General features: G+C 28.9%; 1 protein-coding gene across 1 annotated transcript in view; it reads left to right on the top strand.

The window, feature by feature from the left end:
- Nucleotides 1-13,954, top strand: part of tinc (transmembrane protein tincar) — a 72,481-nt gene that overhangs the window by 33,922 nt on the left and 24,605 nt on the right. Inside the window, exon 2 of the mRNA XM_015519263.2 lies at nt 10,619-10,795. Within this exon, the coding sequence (XP_015374749.2) occupies nt 10,660-10,795 (136 nt within the window). The 5' untranslated portion in view covers nt 10,619-10,659. The remainder of the gene's footprint in view (nt 1-10,618; nt 10,796-13,954) is intronic.

Genomic DNA, 13,954 nt, shown 5'->3' with positions numbered 1-13,954 from the left:
ATTATATAGGTTTATTAATCGCAAAAGACAACTAATATTATGTGCCTTATAATACGCATGACAAGAATTATTCACGACATCGCGTCTGTATGGTTAACGATTTGCATAATATATTACATTATTTAATATATTATTAATATGCGTTGATCCAGTATGATATGTCAGTATTAAATTCTGCACCTAAACCAAACATACGGTGGTGTATAAACATTATAAACGGTGTACAAACACAGGAGGGTAATATTACGATATTCATACGACATGCAGTTCCCGTGCACCTCGAAAGTGGAAGAACGGTATAATACTTTGTGTTTATGATAATCGACAATGTTGTCGTCAGTTTTTCGAAACCTGATTTGAAGAATCAGCAAAATATTTTATGATTCCCAACCAAACACTAAAAAACAGTGAATGCAAATAAAATTATAGGTCTGATAGTATTTAAAACGCAAAATTAGCATTTTCTACTTGGAAAAGTTAATTAAATTAATGCCCGGAATACAGCAGTGATTCGTGAAAATGGAATTACAATTCCTTCAGCCACCCTACATGGGGACGTTGAGTTTACCATTTTGTTGTGGTATAACGTGACCGCTGGACATATTCGACTGAAAATAACTCTCTTTTAGGCGTACGCGTGAAAACGCGAAACGGCAATTATTACTATTATTATACTGCATAAATTCTAATATTATTTTATGTTATATGTGACTGTGAGAAGTAGGTATGCACATTGCACACGCGTGTTGTAATTCGACCGGGGTAAAACTGTCGAGCTTTGAGAATTTATCGCTCCATTTCGTTTTATATTTTATGCATTAGGTACACAAAGGTAAATATATTGGTAGATACTTCCGGGCGGTGGACGATACAATGTCGTAGTTCTCGATTTTTTAGGTACTCTAGTTCATTATTTCATAATATGTTTTGCATATTTTTAAATAGATATATTATTACTCAATTTTTTTTTATAATTATATTAATATACGCCGTACACCTTATAAGCCCAGGTGTACTTATTTTATATAGATGTTATAAAAGAACGAAACTAATTTACTATCTAATATTATAATAGTAATATAAACAAAATACAACGTAAAAGAAGCAAAAAAATGTACAAATGAATATTATTTTATGTTAAAATAATTGCCATAATAACATGCATACAAGAAAGTGGTTGAATGTTCGACATTCATACTATTCTTATTCTTATTATAATAGTCGAGTCGATTATATTTCACAATAGAGTTGAGTAAAACCTAGAACTAAAAATAAAACTTTTGATTATTAAAAAAAAACTGCATCAGCACTTATATATGTCTGTTGTCTGTATATGTATGTCCTATTCACACATTAACCAAATTTTTAAATTACTATAAATGCATAAAATAAACCACAACAAATTTTACTTCTTTTAAAAGTAAACGACTCGTCTATATACCTCCAATTTAGCTACAAACATAATATTTTTATAAATAAAAGTAATTTTTTGGAGAAAAAAAATTGAATCATCCCAAAATATAACCTATTAAGATAAAATTATGACTGTTATCGATATAGTTGTTTAATAATAAAAATATGAAAAATTGAAATGTCGTTAAAAAAATAACCAAAATATTTTATAATACATATTTCTCTTATATAATATTATATACGTTAGTAAGTGCAATTCAAATATTGCAGCGTGATGTAATAATTATCAAATTCGTGATAACTGATATTGATATATACATATATCGTATCTCAATATTCTCATAATTTATTAACATTGCCATTCGTCGTACAGGTGCAATTTAGTGAGTGTTTGAATAGTTAATCGAACGCACAAAAACTTATTGTTTGAAAACGATGGTCAAAATGGGGTTCAAAATAACAATGCCACTGAATTCTGTCAAATTATTTCGACAGACTTATCGTCATCAGTCGACGAACAAAATTTTGCTTAACGTTGCGGTAAATCAGTTATTGTGCATAGTGTTTGAAGGACGTATTATAATAATACATTATTTAACGAAACAGCCGACAACTTTTCATTACGTTTGTCATCACTGGCTTTTTCTCAAAACAATAGCGCGTTCAATAAATGAGCTGTTTTATTTATATGATCCTTTTCACGTTAAATTTTAAACGAAAAATACATAAATTCAACGCCTTTTTTTGCACGTAAATCAAAAATTTTTTGTGAAATTTGATTATTTTTTCGTCGTTCGTGCCTCGAATGTATTAATATATATTATTATACTGTATTAATAAAATATTTCACAGACGGTAGCGCGGGGGTTGGTAAATTGTCGCAGTCCGTTCACCCCGGAATAAATGCACAATGCCACTCGACGATAAATTCTCAATTACACGATATAATATTAAGTTATTTCTTATATTTTTTTTTTCCAAGGCAACAATATTATATAGTCAAACTTAGTATTCAAGAGGTACCGAAACTCATTGGACCTGTGACTATTGAACAAAACCCGGCTAGTTGGTATAACGATGATAAAACCGCCTGCGATGTTACCGAATATCCGATCATGTCCGCTAAGCGGTTGAATAAATGTGATTTCCAAGGCTTCATCGTAATAATACTTAGTGCTTGAGCTAATGTCGTCTTTAAAACTTTAAAAAAAAAAATTAAAAAAAAAAGTTTATCATCAGTATGTTACATTAATAGTATATTATTGTATTGCGAAAAACTATATATAAATATATGTATAGGTACACAATACAAAATATTTTTTTAGAATAATATATAAATTGTGTATAATGTATGACTGTTATAATATTTAATATAGTAATTTCTTCCATTGAAAACAAAATTTTAAATTAGTATAAGAAACGTATTGTTTTCTTCGCAGTGTGCACTGTGCTCATAAATATAAATTCATAAAAGATTTGGGATTTTATCTCAAAGTTTTAAAATAGTTATAATATCATGTAATTATATTTATGGTTTTAACGTTGTCTTACTTCAAAACTTGAGAAGGTATTGTGGTACCGAAATTTGAGATTAGGTATTATTAAAAAACGTTTTGCTCGTAAGTTTTTATTTTTATAAAATATTTTATTTTATTTCCTATACTATCTTTATTTGGCATAGTTTCATAAAATATTATACTAACAAAAACGATGGTGTACATTTTATTTTAAATGAGATCCTCTCATATTTAGTGCGGGCCATTATAACTTTAAAATAATAAGCGTACACTTGTAAGGAGTAAACATTTAGACAATATTTATTTTTTTTATTCTGGTACATTAAAAATAATTTATTATCCTTTATTCGTAAAGAAAGTGAATCCTCGACAAATTATAAGGGGGAACGAACATTGTTTTTAAACGATTATTAAATCATTGTCGTATCCTCCGAATAGTGTTCGGATTGAAATTCCGACAATACAACATCATTCGTGCGTATGCCACAAAATACAAATATTTTTTGTGTATTGCAACATAATATTAGATGAACACAATTATAACTAATTCTTTGGAATTCTTATTTGTTTTCAATACAAGTAAACGAAACGATGGTATCGATAGTACGAGTATACAAATAAATAATATATATAAACATAAATTCTGAGATCAAAGAATATCGTCAACTTCCGGTAAAAAAAAAAAATATGAAGTTTTGGGTTAGAAAGCCACCGGACAAGGAATTCAATAAACAAATAATCCGTATTTCAACCACAACAGTTTCAAAGACCATAATGTTAATATATATGTATATATATATTGATTTTAAATCCTTATTACTTATTAGGTACTTACCATACTTTGGCTATATACTACTCATACATATCCAGATTTTATATAATATGGCAACCTTTAATCTTTATCATCTTATTCTATCATTATGTTTTTAGTTAGGTACAGTATTCAATAAAGTATGTCTGTTTATAACAAACAAAATGTAATTTACATAATATTCATATTACCCATATAATATCAATATGATAAAAATCAACATAAATATGGCTAAAATGGTAATATAAAATTGAGTATATATTAAAAATAACCTTAATAAGGATACAAACGGAGATGATGTTTGTCATTATAATATTATATTCTCGGTTTTCTCTCTACGGAGAATAATAAGGGATAGGGGCGTGTTGATTATTTATGGAATTCAATTTAAAATCATTAAATTTTGATTTAAACCATTTTGACCAGAACATTTTTAAAACCACACATTTCTTACAATAATTCTTCGAAATATATTTTTCGATGACTGTCGATAGTTTGCCGTGCACTTATTGAAAGTACATATTAAGAATTAGGAATTAACCTCTTCAAAACCTATAGAACTTATGGATATTGAGTAGTCTATCTACAGACTCAATGTTGTATTTTCAATAATACAAGGTGATATTTTGAGAATTATTTCTACCCAGATAAGAGCTGTTCATAGGAAAAGATAACAAAGTGGTACCAAAATAAATTCACTTGTAATATAATATATAAACACAGAAATATTTGTGTACGGTTTATCTAAGAAAAACATTTTAACATTTATCTGCTGACTAGAGGCAGTAAACATAATAATTTATAGTATAGTATTACAGTTTTCAAAGAAAGTATATTGTGATCATTCCATATAATAAGTAAAATAATAGTATTTAATATTTATACCACTGTTCAATGAAATATATTACATAATAATTTACATGATGCGGGCTACTGTGTATAGTTCATAGATATTAGATACCAAATTCAATTAAAAAGTCAGATATCTATCTACACGTTTGATGTTGGAATAATTATTAGATTAGTGTGAGCGTTAAAAATTACCAAAGTAATGCCATAATATGTATTTATTTTGTTTTGTGTCATCAATATTCGATTACTTTTTTAAAATATAATATGTACTATTTCGATCGCTTTGATAAGCTTCGTGTGATATCAGAATTATATAATATTATTATTATTAAATTCCTGCGGTAACTATAATAATAATATATTACAGCTGTATTGTATATGCATCACGAATGTCGGAATGTATTCAAACAGTTTTACGGAGCATTATCCTCGAGCTGGCTTATGTTGATGTCGGTTTTTGAAATGACCTCCAAATTATTATAAGCTTTGCATTCAGTAAACATCCGAGGATCTATGGGAATAGAAACTAACGGGCTGCGTAACCCGCGGCGAACTGGAGCGGTTAATTGTTAAACTGCAATATTTACGAAACTTTAATTAGTTATTATTATATTTGCTGTGCACAAAGCTCGAATAACGATGTTTGTGTAGTGCATTTGAACTACACGCGTTAGGATATTACTAACAAGTATTTTCGTTTTTTTTTTCCATCGATAAAATGCGTAGAGAATCTATAAAATATAATAATATGTTAATAATATTATGATAATAACTGCGTGATGCGTGTACAAACAGTGGAATATACATAGTACCTACGAGTATATTATGTTTAATGTACCCAACTAGTGTTGTGAATACATATTTTTTACAAACGAATATCATATTTTACGACGTATTTTATTATTTTTCGTTTTATGCAAATATTAAATTTATGTGTACTATAAATAACGGTTTGTGATTTTAGTAACACGAATATTCTAGGTTACTAATCAGTGTAAATGTTCTTCGTCGAATTCACTACTTGTCGTTCATCTCATGAATAATTGTAGTTCATCATAGTGAGTAAAGTGAGTTAATAAATTATTAATTTGCAAAATTCCAATTCAAGTATTTCATATCATCCAGAAAAAAATTACTGATTAATAATAATTTTACAATCATTAAAAAAAATGTGATTTTCACTCCCGAGGATATAATTGTCTTTTAGTTTTGCATAATGTAATGCGATGGGAAATAGCACAGTAGAAACTAGAAAGTATAAATAAAAAAAAACAATGTTCGTACCACCGAATTTTTGTAATATTGAACTCAATAAGATAATTCCTTGTATCGTGTACGCCGTAAACTTTACGGTATGAACCTGAAAATATAAACCAGTAAAACGCAATACCATAATAATATAAATATAATATATATTATATTTCATAATAATCAAAATGAGAACCAATGCTTAATGATAATATTTACGAAAATCATAATACAGTCTGATTGATGAATTCGTTCTGTATATAACATACTATGTTATGAGTGTATTGTACATAATATAATATAATATGTAGTTTAGAAGACAAGTAGTGCACTTGGGCTAATAGGATAATTGGATATAATTATTATTCAACGAATTTATATTATATTATACATATTATGCATTTAGCCCTCGAGACACTGTTAAGCCTCAACATAGCTACCTATTTATGTATATTCAAACTTGTAAAATTAACCAATTAAACGTATTCTAGTTGCGTAAAAATAATAACACATAAATCGGTGGAATGCATAATATTATAATATCAATGAAACGTTCGTATACCTACAGAGTGATCGGTCGGTTATTATAATAATAAAAATAATATAGGTAACGTTGTATGACGTTAGAGAAAATAAATAAACTATAATTATTTCCTTAAAATCACCGCGGTCGTCTAGTACTGTATAATATTATGTACCGTTACTTAAACGCACGAATTTTGTATCAGTGCAGATGCTTTGCGGTTTCAAATGTATACGCAACAACTGCAGGTAATTATATATGTATATAAAATAACATTTTGTTTGTTACACTTTTGTATACTGCAAACCTATCGGTCAAGTCTGAGGAGGTTTTCGTACCAACACCATTTTTGTCATTCATCTTTGATCAATTTTGTACAAAATAATTTTACTTGGATTGTTTATAATATACCACATAAACAAAAAAATGTTTTAGGAGGATATCTCGTTTCTTTTAAATATCATTATAAAGAAATGCCGTGGTACTATTAGTATGAGGTACACCGCACCTTTTCTCGATGTTGTACAAGCGTCCTTTTTAAACAAAGAAAATCTTACCTCTTGTTTTTTTCCTACACTTCTCAAATCCTATCAAAACGATCGTCAATTCGACACCCGTTATCACTCTTGCCTCTCAGCAATTTGTATATAACAAGCTGGGATGGTTCCCCTAGGTGAAATAACATCTACTGTCTTATTGAACGTTTTTATAGCGAATAAGCCCTGTACTCTTTATTTTTGTCACCGAATGCTAAGACGATAAACCAATTCTCTCAGTTCACGAAAATTCAATCGTTGGGATTCCACATCTAATCATCTTTCTCGTTTTGAAATCTGGTATTAAAACAGGATAATTATAGTCAATAATAATTAACGAAATGGAATCCACTCACATTACTTCTGATCTCGAATACTACATTTTTCCTCGATTTATATTTAATAAAATCTTAATTTAAACTTCACTAAGTACAAAATTCCTAAATGTTTACAGTTCTACATTAATAAGACATTTAACTGAGTCAACAAATACTAAACGAATATTAAACTAAATTCTTGTATATGCATTCTAAAATATGTTACTAAATTTTCACTTCGGACTAAGTCAAACTTATACGTACCTTACGTGATCCTACTATCAATCTATACTAACAACTCTTCTGACAAGATTATCTAACTTATTGATAATTTTGACATTTTTAACAGTTATACCGTTGATAATGCATAATAATTTACAAATAATTTACAACATATTACAATAGTTTACATCGATAAATATAGAAATTGCTATTAAGTTCTATGCGTACATCACCACAGTTTACTCTCCGATTACTCAAACATCCTATTAAAATTTTTAACCAAATCGATGGTTGATCTAAGTAAATCATTATATCCGCACCCAATAAGTTTAATTATAGAGGACGTAGCCTCTTCTCAATACCCTCAAGTCATCAAGCTAGACAAGCTAGAATTACTCCTAAACTTCATTTATGCGTTTATAACAGAAAAATTGTATAGAAATTCGAACAACAACAAAAATATGTTATAATGCAAAGTTTAATGAGAATCGAGACATCAATAGAAATTGATGCCCGAGTATTAGCGTGTTATAAAGATAATATACATTATGCTGATGTTTTCAAATTCAGCTAATTTTTTTGTTGGAAAACGCGAAACACTCTGGCAGATCAAAATTTAAAATAATAATAACCCCCCGCATCGTTTTGTTGATATCAATTGCACCATGTATAAAAATGAAATTGTAACTCGACGATGCAAGGTTCATATTACAGGCATAACAACAACACCAACTCGAACAATAAAAAAAAAAATAATATTAATGATAACAAACAAGTAGGTACTCAATACTACTCATACGTATAATAATATGATACGCTGTACACTAGTTTTGCCGAAACAAGTATAAAGTATTGCATTATGCACAATTTATAAAATGCAGAAATATGATCTGTTTTAAATCCCATCATAATAATATTATAATAAATGTAGGCACCTATAATATAATATATTATCTATTGTGTTCAGTTTTTTGTGTTTGGTCACTGACACATATATTTTGGTTCGCGTTAACGCATATAAATATAAATGAGCAAATACATTTCATAAACCAAGATTTTTTAAATAATCATATAACAGTTTGACGATAAAGTAATAATTAAAAAAATTATAATTCTTATTTCAAAAAAAGAAGTATTAATCGATATACACGAAACTCCTAAAAATGGTACCTATAGAAATTCTGAATAACTGAAAATATGTGGTAATTGCATATATGGGAACATAAAAATTTCAAAATTCAAAATCAGAATAAATTCATCATCAAAGGGAAAAATAGTAGTGAGCGTGCTTATTGAAAACATCAGGTAATAATATATTATTACCTATACGCTATACCTACACATTACAACATAATAAATAGGAAACACGAAACTGTCGCTTCGGGTGTATCCGGTGCATTGTAACGTAAATAAGTCGAGTGCAATCACCCTATAATCGAACATATTTCATCGGTCACACGCAAACGTCATTATGCTTTCGGTGACGGAAAAAAATATCAGAATAATGACAATATTATAGACGGTTAGAATTAAAATTTATAAAAGTTTCATTAAAACAATTTGATGGTGAGCTGTGTGTGTATAATCGACAGTTGATTTTACCAGCCAATGTATACACAATAATATTATTATTTATTATAGTTATTATTTATTTTTGTTACAACTACGTTTATAGCTGAGTGTGCAACAATGATACGAATATGGTTATAAATCACACTGACGCGTATATTATGTACCCCGACGGGATAATGTGTGATATATTTAAATTTTAAATTTACGCGTCTGTGGCGGCGGCGTCGACGTGTTTAATGATACGTATAGTAAGTGCAATAATGCAGCAGTTTTATAATAATAATAATAATTTTAGATTGATATCTAAAAACATTATAAGCCTACGTTTTTAAAGTTTTTCTTACATTGATACTTCAGAGAGAAAAAATATCCATTGATAGTAAATACAAAAAATGTTATGGTTGTGCTGTACTATCCGACTATAGTGAGACACACGTATTGTATAATGTGCACTAATAATTATTTTGTATATATTTTATACCAACTTTCAATTTATCATACTATCAATAATAGGTATATATATTTCAGTTTTTGACTATTAAATATTTGCCTTTATTATATATAGCCATGTAGGACAGTATAAACTGCAGTATCGGATAAAGTTTAATAATTACGTTATATATTATTATATATAAATATATTATTGTTATGTAGATACATCTATTTGCTCGAGGGGGTCAAAAGTCCTGTGTATTTAATTCCCACGGAAGGGAATGATAAATGTTCAAGTTCCAAACTATATATTGTCGTCTATACTATTATAAGTATTTCGTCAGGATAACGTGACGATATATTACCTATGAATAATATAATGTATACTATAGGTATATGGTGTAAACCAGAAGTGTTAAATTTTTTCATTCCACGTCTCTTTCGTCTCATTGCAACATTTTGATGGCTCTCAAATTATTAAGTACACATAAATAAAATATAAAATGTTTTGATGTTAAATCATGTATAAAAAATTGAAATCGCGTCTTTTACATTAAGAATAAAATAATATATTAATCGTTATTATTGTTATCATCGTTATTAGCGCCTCTGACAAATACTCTCGACGCACTCCTACCTCTATTATATAAGCAGTTACAGATATATGCAGAAAGAATAACGTGTTTAATAATAATTACCTATATAGAAGCGCCCCAAGATTTTAACGGTAATTCGGTAACTCTATGTTTACCGTCATGAGGCACGTGGACACTGTCAATTGCTTGAATGGTTAATGCTTAGAGTTCTAATTTTTATACCGAATCAATTTAAGTAAATTTATTATTATGTATTTTAAAATTTTGTTCGTGAAAAAAGTATACGTTATATAATTTTCTAGTATTATAAATAGATTCTTTCTGTATAGGCGGAGTAACTACTTCGAAGGTGTATACTGCATAGCCAACAATAATAATTTTTTGGTTTTAATGCAACTAAAATTCAATGGCAAATGTAATGTAAATTCCCCTTTAAAGTCACCACATAGCCGACCATATCACCGTAACGACATTTCCCAATTTACTTATTTATATATTATATTTATAATACGATATAATATATGACATGCTATAATCCTATACTGTTATATTGATTAGTTTTTTTTTCAATTTCTACAGGTTCAAAAACGCTCGGGGGAGATGTTTGCGAGCCGGACGTGATGGCTGAAAACGGCAACTACGGAGGTGGTAAAACACATTTCTGTCAGCTCAACAGCCTGTGGTCCGTGTGGTACGGCCTGCTCGCCACCGTGCTTAATGTCTATTCCGTTTTGTTGGCAACTCGGAGACTATCGGGTAAGACTTTGTGCATACGCAGCATTTCGATATTATACAGCGATGTGACGTCAATGTTGAAAACTCTGGCAATGTCAGTATATAATAACTATTTAATAAAAGTGACGTTTGTAATGCTGGTTAACACCTCAAATGTTGTTGGTAACATCGACGGAGTACGTAAATCTCCGTAATATTGATTGATAAGTTTCATCAATGCTTTCCATAAAATCTATGAATCACAATAGGTATTTTTTTAAACTAATTAGTATCGATTAACCACTCTTGAAACCTATATCTTACTACTTTTTGATTTTGTTTCTAGTTTTTGATGGCGGAATGAATAGGGTGACATTAGTGGCGTACGCAGGATTTTTCAGTGGAGGGGGGGGGGGGGGCTTGAAAATAAATAATTACTCAGCTGTTACAGGTTTGACAGGGTAACTCGGGCATCGGATAATAACGATGTTTGGATAGACGAATAGTGTTTCTAACATCAGTTCAACTTGTCATCATAGATTATAGATTTATATGGACTATGGCACGACTAAAAATAGTATCTTTAATCATGACTGCCGACTATGAAATGTATAAAAATATTATCTATGAACCTTATGGGAGTTTAGCCAGTTTAGGACAATATGGTTTGCATTGTTTTCAATAAATAGGTAAACACACGATTTAAGAAACTATATTTAATCGAGGTAAATATAAAAACAAAAAACAATTTTACGGGTGATGGGGGGGGGGGCTTCAGCGCGTTAGCCCCCTTCCTGCGGATGCCACTGGGTGACATACAAAAATTAAAATACTGTTTATAAACGGATAACAAAAAAATTTCACACCTGACCATGCAAATAATTAGTATGCTAATTATACATCCCAAATTATATTTGCGAAAATAATCTTTGAAAACTGTGATTAGGGGTTGAGGGGGTTGGATACTTGTATATTATAATACTAATACTAAAGTATATGTAAATTAAATATTACGCCTATGTTGACTATCAATTTCGATAACGTTATATTATCATGTCTAGGAAATGTCAACATTGCCAGAACGAATAATCAGCTATTGTCAATACTTAATAATGATTAGTAATTACTGAAAATGACTGATTGCCAATATTGATCAAAATATATGTATATAATTAAAAATTAGGTGTATGAATCCATATTTATATTTAAAATAATATTCAATTTGATTCACTAGTTAATCATTATTTTTATAAGTAGACTGGGTACCAATCATTTTTTTCATAATTTACAGTTTTTGAAAATTTGCTTTTAATCTTAATGTACTTAGTATGATTAAATTAGGCATATTAGATATTACAATTTAATAAATTATATTTTATATCATACATTGGTGTACAAGTGTGTTTAATACTCAATTAACTTAATATGGAACGTTGGAGTATTTATTCCTGAAATGATACAATTTAAATTCTATTACGTTCCTCGAAAACATTCGTCGGGGCTTTAGTGGGGGGGGGGGGTCATGCGTTACATCAAGATGCGGCCCTGGATTTACTACAGTGAGTCTTGAATGCAGATTAAAAGGGGTCTACGGGAAAACGTGATTTATTAGTGTATTTCAAACACAGTTGTGTTTTCCTTTGAGATTTTGTAGCAATGGGAAAACTACACAGCTCAGCACAACTATTTGTTTCGATTATCAAAGCGTTGGACGCCAACGAATAACTTACTGTACAAACGTATATAATCCGAAGTAGTATTTGGGTGAGTTTTTATTTTATTCCTCTTGTTATGCTGACGGCAGTAAGTCATATATTGCGATTGATGATGATGCATCCATACAAGCGGTGTGTTATATACTATATACAATATTACAATACATAGGTACATATATAGTTTAATACAAAATATAATATGTGTGTATTAAATTATATATGTGTAATATATATATAATATGTGTGTGTGTGGGTATACTATTATTTTTATAGGTATAATAATCTGCATTGATAAAATGAGCCGAGTGAAAAATGCAAGAACAAGATGCATAACCTTACGATACCTACACATAATAATATTATATATAATATACTACTATTTGCACGTGGAGAGAGACTGAGATTCTATATTATTTTATAAAAAATACTAGTATATAATGTATGAATGCAACGAATACAGAATATATGCTATAATATATAAGGCATATTTATATTTTAACCTACAGCAAATACTATTTTATAATGTTTATATTTTTGAAGGAAAATATATTTTTTTTATAGATTAGTACCGGGTATAATTAATATAAAAATATTTAATTTGTAACCTTTTAGTTTAATACTCGATGATAATTGTCAAGTTTTTCGATTTTATATATTATTATTTATAAATACAAATAAAGAAGATATAACTACATATTATAATAACAATTATACCCTGTCATTCCAGAACTAGTTCAAAATGATATATTAATTATTTGCACGAAGAATCGTTCTCTATATAGCAGATGGTAAATAATTGCGTACTTATTCTATAAAGTGAGACATAGGGGTTGATGTTTAGTTATAAGAGGATTAATTAATATAAAAAATTATAATAATAACTAAAGAGAAATCCCAGAAAAAATGTAATGAGAGCTGATGACTTTGCACGTGGATGTGTATTGGGGACTGAAAATAAAATAATATATTATTACACTCGACCGAGTAGAAAAGGGAGGGGGGTTATTTCGAGCTTCTCGAATCTTAAATGCCACGTTCGAAAAAGATTAAGTACCTACTCTAATGGTTGTCAAACAGGACTGCTAAAATGGGTTGTTCCCGATCACTACTAATCGGGTGTGGTGTCAACGGCGGAGGCTGTACGCGTATACAGGGTGTAAAAAGGAAGACTTCACCAATGAAATAACTTTTGCTCTAACAAATATTTTTCTATATAACTTATTGACTCCTGCGTTAGATGTGCTTAATATAACATTTTTATTTTCATTTTCTTATACTGAAAATAAATAATTTTAAATTTGATTTTAACGTCTATTGAAAATTTCAAAATAACTAATTTGTCACTAGTTTAAAAAAAAAAATCGAATTAAAAAAAAATCTATCTAATAATAAATCAAGTGTTTTATTTTTTAAAATGTCTAATGTTTTTAGTAAGACTCGATAAATTGAAAAGAAATACATTTTTAAAAATATATTTATATTTTAA

Source organism: Diuraphis noxia, unplaced genomic scaffold, assembly GCF_037042655.1.
Source record: "Diuraphis noxia isolate RWA-SAM2 unplaced genomic scaffold, SU_Dnox_SAM2 contig0003, whole genome shotgun sequence".
NCBI classification, from domain to species: domain Eukaryota; kingdom Metazoa; phylum Arthropoda; class Insecta; order Hemiptera; family Aphididae; genus Diuraphis; species Diuraphis noxia.
The sequence above is the reverse complement of the archived record's forward strand: the minus strand, read 5'-3'. Positions and strand labels throughout refer to the sequence as shown.